The following is an 18,014-nucleotide window of genomic DNA, read 5'->3' on the forward strand; positions in this document are numbered from 1 at the left end:
AGGGATAATTCTTGTCTAAAATCCTCTTTAAGCATCAGAAGGAAGTCTGCAAATAAGAGACCCTGGTTTTTATTTTTAACCTCCCTCACCTCTGCTGAAAGAGGAACAAAGCAGGGTGGAAGCAGTCCAGCAGATTTCTGAAGGATGTTGGGGTGACTTCTTAACACAAAGAACTGGCTAGGAGGGTATGATAACCAGGGACAGCCTTGGCTACAGTAATGGAAGCCAAGTGCAGGAGTGCTATGTCCCCTCATCATCTCTCTTGGGCCCCATGGCATGCCAGGGGACAAGTGCTGAGCTGAGGGAATTTCAGCCCAGACAGGCAGAGGTACAGCAGTAGGGGTGTGCAGGTAGGGCAGTGGGAAGGTAAAGGCTGGAGTGGGGGGGGGGTGTATGTGAGTGTCAGCCCAGAGTTTCCCCATCCCTGTCCTGCCTGAGATGGGACAGCTGCATTGCACTGATTGACCCTACCTAAGAGCTGCTTCCACAGTTGCCCACCTGTATGGGGAGTGATGGCTGAGAGCCTGGACATAAAGGAAGTGCTGGATGAGCTCAAGGAAAAGGTGCTGAAAGAGTGTAAATTTTACCTGTGGGAACTATTTAGCATCCCACAGGCTTCCTTGGAAGGTGTTAATACAAGCCATGAACCGAATGAGCTAGTGGTCAAGCGCTTCCCAGGCAAAGCCGAAGAAGTGCTGTACAGTCCTATGGACAAATGTGGCCACAAGGACCTGGCTGTGCAGCTGGTGGAGTGGGGAGCAGGGATTCACCAGGTAAGTGCAGCAGTCAAGTTGCATGTCGGGAGGAGGGGGCAGGGCTCAAAGAGTCATGGCTCTGTGGGCCCTAGGAAAGGGCAAGCAGCCACAGGCCTCAGGGAGCCCTTGTTCCCTGGTATGTATTGGTTTCACTGCTGCTCTTCCTTTTTCTTCCTTCTAGACCAAAACTCCAACAGGGCTCTGAGGTGTTGTGGGAGAGCTGCCATTTAGCTCAGAGGCAGTTAGATTCACCAGGGGGCTTTCTCAGATGACTCGTTCAGAGAATGATAGCCTTGTTGCATATTATCACTTAGCATTTGCTTTTTGTTACTTAATTCCAGTTGTAAAATTATTAATTAATACAATTAACGTTACTGTCTGGTGTTGGCCCTCTTTACAGACACCTTTTTACTCAGGCTTTTGCTGCTGCACCTGGTTCTTGGCTCCAGGAAGTGCCTGGTGCCTCTCCTTGGAGTTAGAGGCTTGGGCAGCTGTGCGGAGGTCAAGGTCTTGAGCTGCCAGGTGAAGAGGCTGAAGGAGGAAGTGAGCAGGCTGCACAGCATCTAGCATGACAAACAGGAGATCAACATGGTCTCCTTAAAGACCTTGCAAAGGCAAGAGTCCAGGCCCTGTGGTGCAAAGAATAAGGGACAGCCAAACACTATGACCAAAAGAGCAGTGAATGGAGACTCCCATGATGGGCAAGGCTGGGAACTTGTGACTTCTGGCAGTAAGAGGAAAGCTCATACTCTGCCTGCAGATTTGCAATTACAAAACAGGTACAGTACCCTGGGAACCGGCAAAGAAGAACAAGCTCTGTCAAGGGAGGCATTACAGTCATCTAAGCATGAACCAAGTGTCTGCAGGAAAAGACAAAAGAAAAAGGTAGCCCTCCCCCTCCAGGAGGGAGAGGGAGGTGCCCATCTGCTGACCTGACTTCATGTCTTGGGAAGCTTGCTGTTTACGGGGTCCCAGATCTGGGATGTTGCAAAGAAACTACTGAGACTTGTTTGACCCATGACACTTAGCAATGTAGGGAGTGGGAATACTGCCAGGGGAGATCTCAATTGTGTCAAGAGGGACTGTAGAGCTCTAGGAGTGAGGGTGAAGGCCCTGAGTGCCCAGGTGTTCTTCCCCACCCCTGCTTGTGAGGGGGAAAGGCTCAGGCAGGAGTGAATTCATCCAGCAGGTCAACACCTGGCTGCGGAGCCCAGCCTTCTAAGTGGCACAGACTTTTATGATCATGGGACCCTATCTGAGAAACAAGGACTACTGGGCACAGACAGGATCTGTCTGTCAAAGAGGGGCAAGAATATCTTTGCCTACAGGCTTGCTAAGCTAGTGAGAAAGGCTTTAAACTTTAGTAGATTGGAGAAAGGTTGTCATAACCTACAAAGAAGGGAAGGCAAAGGGAACAGTGAGAAAGTGTCTAAAGGATGGCATGATGGTGGAGGCTGTGGCAGTACTTCTGTGACAAAGGCACAGCTGGGGCCCATGTGGAGTGCCTGCACACATATGCATGCAGCATGGGAAACCATCAGGAGAAATCGGAAATCTGTGCAGGCAGGGAAGTCCTGACTGAGCTTGACACACAAAAACACACAGAAGGGGGAAGCAGGGGTTGGCTACTTAAGAAGACCATGGAGATATTGCCCAAGCATTCAAGGAGGTATTTTGGAAAGCAGAAGTTCAGGCAGAGTGGAAGAAAACATAAAGAAAATGCACCCACTGCTCACAGAACAGTTGAGGTTGGAAGGCCCCTCTGGAGTTCATCTCGTCCAACCCCCTTGCTCCAGCAGGGTCACCTACAGCAGGTTGTCCAGCACCATGTCCAGACGGCTTTGGAAGATCTGCCAGGATGGAGACTCCACAACCTCTCTGGGCAACCTGGTCCAGTGCTCAGTCACCCTCCCAGGAACAGAAGTGTTTTCCTACGTTCAGACGGACCTGCTGGTATTCCAGTTTGTGCCCAGTGCCTCTTGCCCTGTCACTGGGCACCCCTGAGAAGAGTCTGGCTCCGTTGTCTTTACTCCCTCCCTTCGGGTGTTTATACACCCTGATAAGATCCCCCCTGAGCCTTCTCTCCTGCAGCCTAAACAATCCCAGCTCTCTCAGCCTCTCCTCATAGGACAGGTGCTGACAGGTGCTCCAGCCCCTTAACCATCTTCATGGCCTTCGCTGGACTGGCTCCAGGAGTCCCACGTCTCTCTTGTACTGGGGAGCCCAGCACTGCAGATGCGGCCTCCCCAGTGCTGAGCAGAGGGGAAGGATCACCTTCCTGGACGTGCTGGCAATGCTTTTCCTACTGCAGCCCAGGACACCATTGGGCAACAAGGACACACTGCTAGCTTATGTCCAATTTGTTGTCCAGCAGGATCCCCCAGGTCTTTCTCTGCACAGCTGCTTTCTAGCACGTCAGCCCCCAGCCTATACTGGTGCACGGTCTTATTCCTGCCCAGGTCATGACTCTATACTTCCTTTTGTTGAACTTCATGAGGTTTCCTTCCTGCAGCCTGTCAAGGTCCCTCTGAATGGCAGCACAACCTTCTGGTGTATCAGACACCCCTCCCAGTTCTGCATCATCTGCAAACTTGCAGAGGGTACAGTTTGCCCTGTCACACAGCTCATTAATGAAGCAATTCAGCAGGATTCGACCCAGTATTGACTCCGGGCTACACCTCTGGACTGCAGAGGGCGCCTGCAGGCCACCCAGTGGCTCTTGCACACGGCTGGGTGTCTTGTGACAGGGTTTCCTTGGAGGCCTGTCCTGGCAAGAGTCACAGAGCTCCCCCACAATTTCAGCTGGCTATGGGGGAGATGCTCCTTCCAGGGCCTTGCAGCCACTGAGGAATGTAGTCGATGCTCTCGGCACACCATCCAAAGCATGGCAGTAACTCCCTGAGGCTTTGCTGCATGTTTTGGCTGCAGACACGGCTGCTTTATGTCTCCTTGGTGCTACAGGAGTGAGAAATGGATGCATCTCTGAATGGATACATCTCATCAATAGATGTAGGGCATTTCAGGACTCTTTGAAAGTCCCACCCCTTCTAGAGTGGCACCTGTTAGTAGCTGAAGAGAGTGGCTGGAAAACAGCTACCCCCTTTCACCTTCTCATCCTCCAACTGAAAAAAAGCCACCTCCAGGCCCCCAAGAATCACCCCCCTTGGCAATCCTCTGCCACACTCCTCCTATCTCCTCTGCACAGCAGCCCCAAGGAAGCCAGGCTCACTCCTCGCCTCTGCCTCGGGGCTCACGGCAGAAGAAAAGGCACCTCTTCACGTCCCAGGGGCAGTGCGAGGCAGGAAAGCAGAGCTCACACAACACTTGGAAACTCAACTACTCTTGTAGTGGTTGGCCACTGGCCACGGTGGCTGGCTGGGCTCTCTTTCCCGCCTGCAGGATGTCTTTATTATACAGCCCCCCTCACCTGGATCTGCTGGCAGGGGGCTGGTGGCTGGGCCCAACTCAATGGCTATGAGAAGCCCTGGCTCTCCTGGGAGTACTCTGCCCTCTTGGCTGTCAGTGGGCCATCCCAGGCACAGTGGGGTTCTTGCAGACCATCTTTGCTGGCAGCAGTTATTTCAGAGACCTGTAGAGAAGTGTGGGCCTCATGGCTAGCACAGTGTGTGGCGCTGGTGCATCCTACTTGTCAGCAGTCACCTGGCATGTTTATGACCTGAAGTACCACACTGCGGAGCCTTGTGGGAATGAGTGATAAGAAAATGAGATGACAGTGCAGAAATTCTCAATTCCAGTAGAACCCTGGAAAATTAGTGATAAAGTAAAACAAGGGAGTTGTAGGGAAAATTGAAAACTGGTTGGATAAAAAGACAATTTGGCTTGTGATTGGTTTAAGCTGCTACTTTTTGGGGGGAACAACGGGAGGAACTATAAAAGATTTTGCCATCTTATACAGTGTGAACCTTGCTCTGGACAGCTTGACTGCCCCCAGGACTCCCACCCGGTGAGAAGCGGATGCCCGCACTGTAATTCCACTTTGACCTGACACCACATCAAGCTCTGCGGGTTCTTCATCATACTTTGACTTTCCGAGCTATGCTGCTTCTGTTAGCTTCAACCTTAGCGTGCTTTCTTTGAAAAATTAAAACATCTGTAAACAGCTATGTTAAATCTCAAATAAATGCCTGTGCAAACATGGTGCAAGCTGCTTGAATCTTGCTTCTTTGAAATGGCTTTAATTCCTTGCTGCCCAAAACTTGCTTTGCTTCCCGTTTATCGAATGAAACGAGAATTACTTTTAAGAGATGAGCAGTCAGAACTGGGGTTTTCTTGCATTTCTTTCACTGGTCCTACTAAAAGGGGCAGAGGATTAAAGAGTAGTTGCAGGAACATCACTAATCTATTTACTAGTGCACTCACTGCGCAAGACTAACGCGGCCAGAATGCTGTCTGCAAAACCTGAGGGCCCACAGTCTCCTGCACTGGCCCTTGCCAATCTCACAAAAACAACTCTCCCCAACACCACACAAGGTCCTGCCCTAGTACCTTCAGATTCAGATGAGGAATATTTTCTGCTCAGTACTGTTGTCAGTGTTTGTGCTTGGCACATAATATATTTTCAAACATAAACAAAAAACCAAAAAGTGTTTGCCTGTTTTTTTTTCGGGGGGGTGGGATACAAACCAGTAGTTCAATGTTTTATTACAAGGACAGCACACTACAGAAGCTTGTCTCCTATCTCTTCTAGCAGCTGGGACGGCCCTCAGCAGCATGAACAGAAACACCCTCTATCCCAGAGGCCTTTCTCCAAGGCAGCAGGAGAGTTCCAGGCAGGCCTGTGTCTAACAGCTGGTGCAAGTGCTGGCCTAACCTGATATCAGAGACATGCACAAGCCGTTCGGGTCCAGCTGGCACAGAGCTGCACGCTTTCTGATAAGTCTGCAGGACTGTCTGATAAGGTTGTGTTAATCCCACACCAATAACTCTCCATGAAAACTGCTCTACATAAGAACACATCATTTAGGCAACATCTGCAAAGGGAAAAGATCTTTGGGAACCTTCAAATCTGGAAGGCATACGTCTGACTATCAACAATATTGATGTATCGCTTAGCACCGTCTGCCTAATATTAAATCCCAGGACAGGAGCATCCTATGATAATAGAAAAGGAGATCCCAGCAATCTAGCATCACCTTGCCCTGTGCCTCACAGTAGACAGTGAAGTCCCAGGCACAATTTCTGGTCCTCTACTGAGATCAGACTGCCTGAGTTGCAGAGAGCTGGTGGGCAAGAGACTGAAGACAGTTAGTCTCTCCAGAGTCTCCCCCGAGAGTGCTCAAAAGCGCGCTGAGAGTGCCTGTCCTAAAGGCTGCTATCTCAATAGCTGGTACTGAGATTCATTCCATCAGTCTTTACACACAACAGGCAGACAGAGGAAGCTGTGAAAAAGACAGAATTCCCCATTGCTATGCGTTTTGCCATTTAAGCAAAGCAGATTTAGGTTGTACTAGCATACCCTTTGTATATTATGCCCCAGAGAGAAAGAGAGTATGCATTGCCTTGTATTAGATCTGAACTCATCCCACAGTTCTCTTGCCTAGCTTCCTTTGCTTTCTTAAGCTTCTTCCCCACTTCCTCCCTTTTTTTTTTTTTTTTTTTGAAAGACAAACTGAAGGGACGACAGTTCATTTTGGCAACCACAGGGTTTTTTAATAGCAATATATAATACACTCTTCTCACATAAATATTTTATACAGACACATGAACATTCACAGCACTCAATCCTAGACATTGTTCCAAAGCTCCAGTTGTGTTTAAATAGTGCAAGAAAAAAAAAGTCATCAAGCACAGGAAGAATGCAAACAGTTTCTAAAACGTAAATAAATAAACAGACTATTGCTCTTCTGTCCTTACAATTCACTTAAATACTGTCTGCCTCAACGGGTTAAACAGTTGTGTTCTGCCACCACAGCTGCATGGGCAAAGAGAGCAAAAATACCCGTGCACATTCACTACTAATGTATTGTCAGCAATACAGGTCACTCAGAGAGGGATCTGACTGCACTCCTGTCATATGCAGAAAGCATCACCTTTTCCAACCCCACCGTCTCTGTATTCCAAGCTAGAGTGTCTTTGTATATGAACATCTAATAGGATTGGGATGATGCAGGTAAGTGATCCTGTGCCAGTCTCTGAAACTTTGATTTTATGTTGTATTCCAGCTGTACAATGCCCATCTGTTGTTACTGAGAAGCATGTGACCTCAAGAGCAGTATACCTAATCTTCAGGTTCACACGCTTGTCTTCCTTGACTTGCTATAGCTTTTGAGAAGTCAGGTCAATGAATCACTTTAGAAACAGAATGTTTTGGGGGAGAGGGAAGAGGAGGAAGGAGGGTAAGGATCAGAGCTCCAAAATTGTCTTGTGCCTGCCTATGTTGACACAGCTTTCAGACCATGAAGCAGAACTTCAGGCTTCCTTTTCCCTCACATATAGGAGACCTGACAAAAGAAATACTGAAGAAAAACAAATAAAAAACTTGCACCATAGAGCCCACTCTCCCATCTCACATGTGGGAAAGATTTTGGATTTGCAGCACCAAGGTTTTGATGAAACACAGAGCAGTTCAGGTTCTCTATTTCTTAAACTCAAAGGAGCCCAGGCTAATTCACAAGTCAAAGGCATATATACCTTTTCACGCTACTGCAACAACAAAGAGCCCTCCTCATCCTCCACAAAGGGAGGGGAATGAAAGAGCTTTTCCAAAGAAAAATCTAACAACAAACAGCACACTTGAAGACATCCTGGCATGTCAGAACAGATTCTCTAATTCTTCCTTTGTTACTTGACCAGGCAAGAGAATAGGGCATAAAAGCTGCAAGTGTTCCTGCATTCCAGGCTTCTGATGCAGAGTTTACTTAATTTGAGATTTATCACCTGACAGTCATTTTTAAGAACCTAAGCATTTATCTGCATAAGCTGCACACTGCTCTGCTCTGCCATTGCTAAATCAGGAACTAAAATATTCATGAAGCATCTTGCAGGACACCATCCACAGCCCTGGACTGCCACAGCCTGAGATGAGAAATAGATCCACTTCACACAACAGATTCAGAATGCCCCAAATAAATTCAGGCTTCTAGTATAGCACGTTGGTTTGATCCCATACCTAAAGAAATTAAAGACTCAGAGCAGCTCATGCAGTTGCCACCTTACTCTACCAGGTGAGTAATCCTAGATTTGGTTCTCCAGCTCTCTGAGCCTGTAATGCTTGGAGCCATAAAAAGCAGTTTCCACTGCTGTTTCAGATAGGCAGCCTTCGGGTCACCAGGGGCAAGAGAGACAGCAAAAGAAAGGAAAAGTTCTTCATATTTAGGATATGGCAAATGATCTGTCCACATATCTGACAGTTAGAAACAGCACAGGGAATGTGGCAGCTTGTCAGCCACAAAATGATTTTGACTGGAATGATTTGATGCAGTGATTTATTCTTAACATGAAGACAAATGTACATGGGACCCTCCTACCACTCTTGGAGACTCCTCTGCTGTGTAGTGCCAGTCTCCCACCACGGATGGGCTGAGTCTGAAAACAGGCAGCACCTTCCAAGCCTCTAGCCTGTCCCTTAGACTTGCCCTGGACTTAACTTTTCTGTCAGTCATCATACCTTCTTGGGGGTTGGAATCTGGTAAGTAACATCTTTTACAAGCTATGTCCCCTCTAACCTCGCGTTCAGGAGGCTGCCAGAGCAAGCACTGATTGTCCAAATTACACTTAAATTAAGGACAGCAGGTAATATTAGTTGCCTGTATAACTACAGTATGTCACATCTTCATATTTAGAGACTTCTGCTCTTCTTTTCAAGTGCATTTTAATATCCCTAGATACTTAAGAAAATAAGAACCGAAGCTATATTGTCTGCAAGGCACACCATGGAATAGGATGCAGACTTCCATGCCCAGCTTTGCAGCAACACCAACAGAGCTGCAAGAGTCCCAACTCAGCCAGGCAGCATTGAGGCACAAGTGAAGAAGGGAATGAGCTGTGTCTGACTTTGGAAACCACATGCTATCAGGTCTGTGTAACAATGTAGGAATGAGGAAGAAGGCACAGCTGATGGAAAGAGTAGGTTTGACTGCCAGCCTAACAGCAGGAATACTGAAATATGAATGGACTACCTTCAAAGAGAGAATGATCATCTGGAAAACTGTCCAGGGTTTTTGTGGAGCCCAAAGAGATAAAAGTTCCCTACCGAACACTCAGAGGCCTCAAAACTTTGGAGAAAGTTTACAGAAAAGAACAGCCTTCTCTTGCCAAAACCAAAGACAATACTTCATACAATCCGCAACAGCTTCTCAGTGAAATCTGAAGTGCCAATATCTGCTTCCATTACATATTTATGCATTATGAGCTATGACCCCTTCATATCAATGAATGATATGAAGCAGGTAAGCCTGTAGCAGAATTGGATAAAAAAAAAATACTGGAGTATTCCTGATACAGTCAGACCAGCAGGAAAAATGTTTTGCAGGGAATTAATACAACTTTGGTAGCAAACCAGCTCTCTCTCTGCTTCTACTTTGAAGTGCCTTATGCTTCTTAATTCCTGTGCAAGCACTGCTGTAGAGGCAGAAGCACACCTGAAGAGTATTAAGATGCTCATTTAGGTAAAAAACAAATGACACAACAAGGAGGTTCCAGTTACTTTCTCTGCTATCAAGCATAGTAGGCAAGTGATGACACAGACTGTGTTCCTAGCTTTCCTTCAGCCCTTCACTTCTCTTCCACCCACCCCTGCAATACAAGCATTAAGAGACACATCTAGTCTCTTAACATCCTCTGCAATGTTCCCCTGTGAGAAGAAATCATAGGAGGAAGCAGGATCTATATCAGATGGTGAATCAACGTGGCTTTACTGTCCACACCAGTAAGGAACATGCTGACAGATTTGCAATCAGCATTGTCTTCACTGTTTTCTCCTCAAACACTTCTCAGAAGTTTCTAATTGCATAAAGGTGGTGAGCACAAAGCTATTTTTAAAAGGCGCTTCTCTCAGCATAGTTCCCAGGCTGTGGAAACCCTGCCATTTCCCACAGAGTCTCTGCAAGTACAGTCCTTCTGGAATGCACTACTTACTTAAATGATGAGACCATCTGATCCATCTATCCTCTACTTGCCAAAAGGCCTAATCCCGGTCTCAGAAGGGATTTCTTCTTCCCGGCTGAACAAGGCTTATTCATCCACGGAACTGGGAACTTCCCAGTGCCAGTTCATCACAGCAAGCAGGAAAAGGAGTGAGGCTGGTCATTTCTACTGCAAATCAGTCAAGATTTCAAGCCCATTTTTTCCATCATCTGCTCATATACAGTCCAGGCCATTGCTGCCATCAGAGTACGCCTTAGAGCCCGGGGCACACCACCTCGGAAAAAGCCGACCAACCCAAAGTCCTGCAATAGGAGATAAACAAACAGCAGTCCATCACCTTCTGCCTCCAACATTTTAATTCCTCCCCATTTATTCCACGGAGTAGCTATTTCAGCTCAGACCCAGACTCATCTCCGAAAGATCCAGGCTCAAACAGCATTTAACCCTTAAGGAGAACCTGTAGCACTGTGCAATTGCAGTGCTACTTGCTGAAAGAAGAAGAGCAGTGAGTGGGGAAGGGTATGCCAAGATGACAAAGGACAGGGAAGACCTCATTCAAGCCAAACAAAGAGGAGATCAGAGACTAACAATTCCAAGCCACTTTAGGAAAATGACTTGTCCTTGCTTCCAGCAAGGCCTGCACCTCAGGATCTTAGCGTGGAGATGGTGGAAGGCCTGGTTTTGAAAGGCTTGGACCTGCACTTAATTAATACAATAAACTAATATGCCCACATGGGTGAAGGAGATATGCATCACAGTAGCTGTCCTTCCAAGGAAAGGTGAGTTTGGAGTACATCTCCACCCAGTTCCTTGAATACAGATCTGGACACTCATTTCCCTTCTAGCGTCCAAAGGTCAAAGAATTTTTTTGTAACTGTTTTCTCTTTGAAACTGGCATTTCATGCCACATACTAAAGAAACCTTCTTTGCCTCAGCGTGGTAATCACAGATGTGGCTACACTGATAAACCAGAGGGGTGGCAGCAGCTGTAAGCTGGATGCAAACAGCTCGTACAAGCTTACATGCTCATACAGTTGAAATAACCTAAGTGCTTTCCATCACTAGCAGTGTAAGAGTCAAGGTGGAAAGGACAGAACTGACAAGAAGTCATACATCAACCTGGAATATGAGGCAGGTTTGTCTGGAGATTTGCCTGCTAGAACATGCCCACCTTTGTGCTCCCGCACTCTGAGCTTGCTCAGCAATTCCTCCATGACCCACCTCAGTTTCACGCTAACACCAATTAGCTTGACTGCAAGAGCGTGTCTAGCACAGTCACATTTGTTTGCCTACTTTAAAAGGCAATAACTTTCTTAGCTGTACTTCTGGAAACAGGATGGCACATGAGGCTGTGATCAAATATATTAGAAGAGATTCATCTCACCTTGTAGATGAAGGCAATCGCTTGGGTCGTCCTGTGGTACTTTTGCGGGGACAACTGCATATGTGTTTTGATGACATCAGCAGGCTGTGTTGCAAGTGAAGCCAAGATTCCTGCAAAGATCCCACAGCCAAAATTCAGCAGGGGCACGAGTGCTGGATCCAGCTGATCTGCCGGAGAGCAAAAGGAATTCACTCAGACACAAAGCAATGTGGTAATACTCATGCTGACAACAAAGTGAAAAGCTATGAAATGACCATATCGACAGCAGAGTTTGAGAGGACTTAAAATCTAGGCAGGGCAGAGAAGACTTTTCAGGAGGAAAAGTGACTACAAGTTAAAAGGTAGCACTGTTAACAAGACTCCCGGCCAAAGTACTGAATTTGACTGGAACTCAGAGAAGGAAAGGTTGTATGAGTCTTGCTCCAGGCTGTTGTACTAATTCTAATATCACAGAAACCCCATTTTAGTGGAAACTACCCAGCATACAAGACAACCAGCAGCAGACAGTACCACTGAACATAGCTTCTCAACTCTTCACTAACCCACCTTATGCATCAGACCCCCCATGAAAGATAATTAATAATAGACCAATTTCCATTTCTGGATTGATCCAGGCCTACAGTGTTGCACACGTAAAAGGCCAATGCCCCACCTAAAATCCTACAAGAGACTAATTTAACTACTGAGGTAGAGGCCTGTAAGTACAGCATGCAGACAGTTTACTGCAGGGCAAGAAGAACATTTTCCTTTACATCACCTTACATTCAGCCTTACCCTGAGGGGTAAGTTTTTTGGTCTGCATGTAGAACATTAGGTAGATGCCAGAGAAAGGAGCATCCCGCAGCAGTGTTGCGGTGAGCCCGCTGAACATGCCACGAGCCCCCTCTGTTTGATATATATTCTTCAGAGCTCCATATACACTTCCATAGCCAAATCTTCCGCTCTGCAAAGGTAGACAAAAGACATCTATGTGCCAGGCATAGGCCAACAAGTTCTCTACACCCCTGAGGCCATGGTGTCCAAACAGACGTTACTACACACTCCATGTGATGGCTGAGACGGCAGTATAAAAGATGTCCCAAGACCACAACTGAGTTCCAGTCTACCTCAGCCTTTAAAACAATCTTTCAAGAAGGAAAAATATGAAGGATGCTATAATTAGATAGGCATTGCATAAAAACGAAACTTACAAAATCTCAGGGTGAAATCTGTCCCGTCTTATATTGCCTAAAAATCAGTGGCGTGGCATGACGTTTTCTATATAATGTGTGAACCAGGATGAAATCAGAACTACAATCCCCAGTCTACCTCAGTGCCAGGAACGTGCAGTTTTGCTACAGCGCAAGGTGAACTTCTGACATGCCTTAGAACATATCTGCTTTTTTACTGCAACTTCTTCTCCATCCACTTCCTCTGGAAAGTCCTTAGCACTGGTTCCAATAGATAGCTGAGCTTGCTGTCTCCAGAGCGTTGTTTCCCAGTAAAAGTAGTTCTCGTTCCCAATGAGGGAAACCTCATTACCCACTAAACCATTACCACACTAAGTAGAAGTCATGGTAAGTTAAAATAACATATACTGTTACCAAGACAACAAAAAAACACTGCAAATCAAAGGCAACAGCCTAAGATGTTTCTGTCTGCTCACCTGTGCTGGGAGGACACTATACTTAAAAAATAACAAGCAGGATCTTTCTCCAAGAAAGCAGACCATTTCCATGACATCATATCACACATCAGTATAGCTAATCATAGACTGTCTATCTCGATTAGTTGTTCTTGGTGTTTCCACACAAGCGAAACTTTTTTTCATAATGGGAAAGGGTGTGACATCATAAACAGGGAACTAATTAGAAAGCTCTTGAAGTCCCACTCACCTCGTATCGGGTCTTCACTACAGTCACTGGTAGCATGCAAATCCCAGCTACTGCACGGGAGGTGGCACCCAGAAAGACAGACTCCAGGGCTGTGGGCAAACGATCCACTAGAAACTTTTGCTTCAGTGTGTACAAAGTGCTGAAGTAAATCCCAACTCCAGGAATGCATCTTGCAAAAGACTTCAGAAGAAACAGAAGCAGATGAAGAAAGAAAAAGCACGTGTGAGAAAAAAATGTACTACAGAACTTTACAGAGACTATTAGACTTAACAGGAAGCTTTGCATGAGAAAAAAAGAGAGCACTAAAGGTATCATGCTAAGGAAAGAAGACAAGATAGATTAAAAAATACACCACAGAATTAACCAATGGGTTGAAATGATGCCAGGATTTAATGCATTCCTCACTTCCAGTTTTCTAACAACAAGCATATTCCAGATGAAAACGAGGTTGGTGCAGCTGCCGCTCCAGATTTGCCAAGGTATTCAAATGTTCAACTGCTCGGTACTGCAAATGCAGTGACCACTATGACCAAATCAGTGGAACTTATGATATTAACTCCTTAAAAGGGGATTTAACCATCTTAATCACATGGTTTCATTCATAATTTTACAAGAGCTGCCCATTTAAATCTAGCCTATAGTTAGTAATGAATAGTAGATTTATTTATGTATTTATTTTTAGAAAGCAGGGTTAAAACAGCCACTTACTGGAGAGACACCTTTCCAGAGCCCTAGGAGACTCTCTGTACGAACAACCCTAAAGAGCAGTGTTACCATGCCAACACGACTGGACCTGAAAAGAAGACAAGAAACAAGGACTATAGGGATGATCTGTTTCTGCTCTCTGGCAGGCACACTTTACAGCCACCCCACCTTCCACTGGTATAACTGTGCATTAGCCACAGCACCTCAGAGGTTTTCTGTCTCCTCTCAGCCTGCTTTCTTTGGTCATCCTGCCCAGTGCTTCACTGCCACATCCCGCTTATCCATCACTTGTGACACAAGGTAGAGGCATCTCTCAGTAGCATTTCTGATTGCTCCATTTATTAACAACACCTGATGTTGTCATGGTTGACTGCACCAGGCAAATGGAAGCAGTTGTATGCATGTGAAAAGGTTACATGGCAGTCGCACACTATTTTTTAGACTGTAGTGGACACCCAGTTAAACTGCTGGGCACCCACTCCAGCAAACATGGAGCTCTCAGATAAGCACCAACAGCTGCTGTGGCTACGGTAGAGTTCACAGAAACTACTATCTTCTCTCCTTTAGGGCAAAATACTGAATCTTCTCCATGTTATAAAAACATACCTCTGTTTCAGAAAGACTCTCAGCATCTGAGTTACACCCCTGAACTCTAAGGCCTGGCCAGGAAACCAAGAAGAAGTCTATGATGTAGCATGCACTCACCCCCTCCCTACCTCACCTACACTTACCCACTCACAGAAGGCTGCAGAGTCTGAAGGCGAGTTTTCAGCAGGTCGAGGGGCTGGAACAGGAGGGTGGAGCAAGTCCCACTGATGGAACCACACACAAAGGCCTTTAGGACTGGATGCATCTGGAAGAGGAAGAATAAGGCTTTAATACTGAAGTGGCTATTTATTTGATTACAAGTGGCATCAGAGGAAATAAACCAGTTGATATGCCACATACCATAAGAAAAGAACAAGAGACTGTCCCAAACACTGAGTATACCTGCTCATATAGGAAACAGTGTCACAGATCTTTTCAGAGACTAATCAAGCTTTGAGTTTTTTGTTCCCTCTGCCTTTCCTGTGAGGTTGTTCCAGAATCTCCTTGTATTTTAATGGCTGGAAAGAGTCTTCTGAATGTAAAACTTAAAAACAATAGCAGCCCTTTGTTAACTATTTGTTCTTCTGTCAAGAAGAATACATGCATATTCTCATGCATATTCTCATGCATATTCTCATGCATATTGGAGGGAATCTGCATCTGCTTCCTACCGTCCCACAAACTATCTGTGCTTTAGCTGTGATTCAGTCTGCTTCTGTTCAGCATTCTGCTTGCAAGTCTCCCCTTGCCTGATCCACAGACCAAAGTTTCCTAACCACCATGGAAACAAGTGAGATTCTCCCGCAAAACCTGACTTTTCAGTCAGAAAGATGTGTTCCTCCCCACTGTCCACCCAAACATAGCTCAAGCAAGCTCAAAGCAAGCCGCTGCCAGGTCAGCTAAGATCTGTTTTTCTTATCCACATGCTCTGTCATCTCTCAGGAGTCCATGAATGACAAGCTGGAAGGTATAAACCTCAAAGCAGGCCAGAGATTTATTTTTAAAACAAATATTTAATGTGATTCTAATGCATAATAACATTTCTATGCCCTTCAAACAGAACCACATCAGAGAACATCTTGGTAACATGATGGTTTCTAGAGGGGTACATTCAAAAGCCTGATGGCTAGTGTTCTTGCAATAATAAATCTTTTAAAGTAAACCACATCTTACTATTCTCTAATGCTTACTTTTAAACTTCTCATCACTAACAAAATACATCATGATTCTTCAGCCACGCTCCCTAAAATACATTGTTGCTGGGCAGCAAGCCACAAGCAAGAGGGCGTGGGCCCGCTCCCAAGATGTCCTTCATCCCACAGCATCCTGGCAGTGGCCAAACCTGGGTCCTCCCGGCCGGGGCACCCAGGCTCCCCACAGAGGAGGGCGCAGAGCACGGCTCGCTCCCCGCACGCGACACGCGCTTGGTGACTATGCAAGGGCCGCGGAGCACCCCTTCACACGTGAGCCCCTTGGCAGCCCATGGCGCCCTTCGGCTTTCCGATGACACGTGCCCCGGTCTGCATCTCCTGACAGCGTATTAGGCTGATCTGCCCCCACTGACGCTGTTACAAGGCAAAAAAAGTAGATATAACCTGGCCTAGGAGAAAGAAACAGGCACAAGATTTGCAAAAGACGACACATTTGCACTGAAGCAATGCGGTGCCTGGGTCCACACATGCACCTGGTCTGACACCAGGGACACCTCGGCCACCCCATTTCCCACTGCCCCCTGGCAAGACAAGCTAAGCACTGGTGGCCTATGAGTACACCAGGGCTTCCCACCCGCTTACTACACCGGCTCGGCCCCACGACGTGGAGGACGACAGTAAGGGGGTGACCCGGCCCCTCCGGGTCCCCCATCCACGGGCTGCCCCAGGCAGACCCTGCTTAACTTAGCAAGCGGAGTCCCGCACCGCCCCGCACCGCCCCACACGCAACGCGCCGCGCCGCGCGCGCCTCGCTACCTCCGCCTCCCGGCCCGGCATCCCAGCGCCGCTCCGCAGCCAGTCAGCGAGGCGGGCCGCAGTGACGCCCGCCGCGCTCCTCCGCCGCTGGCCAATCCCAGCAGCCCGTCGCGAGCCAATCGGGGAGGGGGAGGGCCGAGCACGGCCGCGCCGCGGCGCCTGCGCGCTCGCGTTAACCCGTCGGTTGCCGGGGCGGGAGGTGGGGGAGAGGCAGGAGGTGGCGGCGGTTGCGCGTCGCGGCTGCTGGAGGCCCGGCCCGGCCCGGCCCGCGCTGTGTGTGAGGGCTGCCCGTCGCGGGTCTGCCCCAGGGACCCGCCAGGGCGTCGCTGCACCTAAGGGAGGGCTGGCTGGCTGGCTGCCGCCGGCGGGGGACTCACCCGCTGCAGAGGGCTCTCCTCCTGCAAGCTCTCCATGCCGCCGCCGCGGTCCTCCGCGGGCAGCTTGCGATATACTGAAACCTTCCCCCGCGGAGAGGCACCGGTCTGTCTTCGACGGCTGAAAATACTAGAGCCTGCGAAGAGTGGAGTTAAATGATCTGAGCCATTACTAACGTTTTCCTCCCCCCCCCCCACCCCCAACAGACACCTATGTTCTCTATTGCCGCTGAATGTTTTTGTGCCGCCCTTGACGTACTTTCTTAAACGCTCACTTGGAAAGCTGGCTTTCTTCAGCTACGATTTCATGACTGCAAAGTTTATTAAGTGAAAATAATAGGAAACATTTAAGTCACTTCCCCCAAAAGATCTCTTCTTTATTAAATCGTTCCCCAGCTAGTTTGATACCCAGCAACTAAACTGCTGCAATGCACAGACCTAATGAATTCTATAAAACACAGGCAATACAGAAGGGAAAACGTATAATGAATTGTTTTAATTTCTCCCCATCCCTCCCCGTAGCAGTCTTGTTCTGGAGACAGTGGCATTCAAAACCACAAACTTCTCTCCGTTTTCTTACCATTAATGTTTCCACTTTCTCTTTTACATCGTTAGCCTGGAGCGGAGGAGGCCTGCTTTTCTGGGTTATTTAAGAGGTTAGACACTGAAATGAGGTGATTTATTTTAAATGTGCTTCAGCTCTCAAGACTGGGTTTCTTTGCTGCCCCTTGAGCTCTGTTTCCTTATCTGTGAAGCAGGTGGAAGACAGGAGGACTACGCAGCAGCTGCTTAAATCGTCAGCTTTTCTGGGAACCTCTTGCCAGCTTGCCATGCCCTGGCTCTATAGAGGGTGGTGCTTAGAGACACGTCACGCTTCAGCTAAGTTGGGCTGTTCCTAGAAAGAAAAATAATCAATCACGTGCACAAACCACTTGTCCTTGTTTGTTCACTTTGTCAGATAGCAACCCTGAAGAAAGAGAGACTGTGCTTGTCTGAGAAAATGTAACATATACGCGAGGAAAAGCTTTACATTAGGGCTCCCTTCTGCCCTTTGCAGTTGACTTCTCTTCGGTGAGTTCCTCTCTCTCATTATGCAGTTCCCTCCTCATGGAAGAGACTGTCTTCTTATATTTCATGAATTGACAATTCATGAATTAAGAATTAATGCAGTTATGAATTCAATTATGACAATTATGAATTAAGAAAGCCAATGTCACCCCAGTCTTCAAAAAGGGCAAGAAGGAGGAGCCAGGGAACTACAG

At 47.2% G+C, this 18,014-nt stretch overlaps 1 protein-coding gene across 10 annotated transcripts; it reads right to left on the bottom strand.

The window, feature by feature from the left end:
• Positions 1-6,399: 6,399 nt before the first annotated feature.
• On the bottom strand, positions 6,400-17,530 carry SLC25A38 (solute carrier family 25 member 38). 10 transcript variants are annotated; one of them, XM_009687787.2, is made up of 8 exons: positions 17,333-17,530; positions 16,756-16,889; positions 14,555-14,676; positions 13,827-13,911; positions 13,119-13,298; positions 12,019-12,187; positions 11,245-11,411; positions 6,400-10,162 (listed from the first exon to the last, which is right to left on the bottom strand). In XM_009687787.2, the coding sequence occupies exons 2-8, from the start codon at positions 16,789-16,791 to the stop codon at positions 10,040-10,042; spliced, it is 882 nt and encodes a 293-aa protein (XP_009686082.1). In that variant the 5' UTR covers positions 16,792-16,889; positions 17,333-17,530; the 3' UTR covers positions 6,400-10,039. The 10 variants fall into 10 exon arrangements, with proteins under 10 accessions (XP_009686082.1, XP_068791796.1, XP_068791797.1 ...); XM_068935695.1 differs by having other exon boundaries at positions 12,007-12,187; positions 17,333-17,504; XM_068935696.1 differs by having other exon boundaries at positions 11,245-11,406; positions 12,002-12,187; positions 17,333-17,504.
• Between the last annotated feature and the right edge of the window lie 484 nt (positions 17,531-18,014).

This window comes from Struthio camelus, chromosome 2, assembly GCF_040807025.1.
Source record: "Struthio camelus isolate bStrCam1 chromosome 2, bStrCam1.hap1, whole genome shotgun sequence".
Taxonomy (NCBI): Eukaryota; Metazoa; Chordata; class Aves; order Struthioniformes; family Struthionidae; genus Struthio; species Struthio camelus.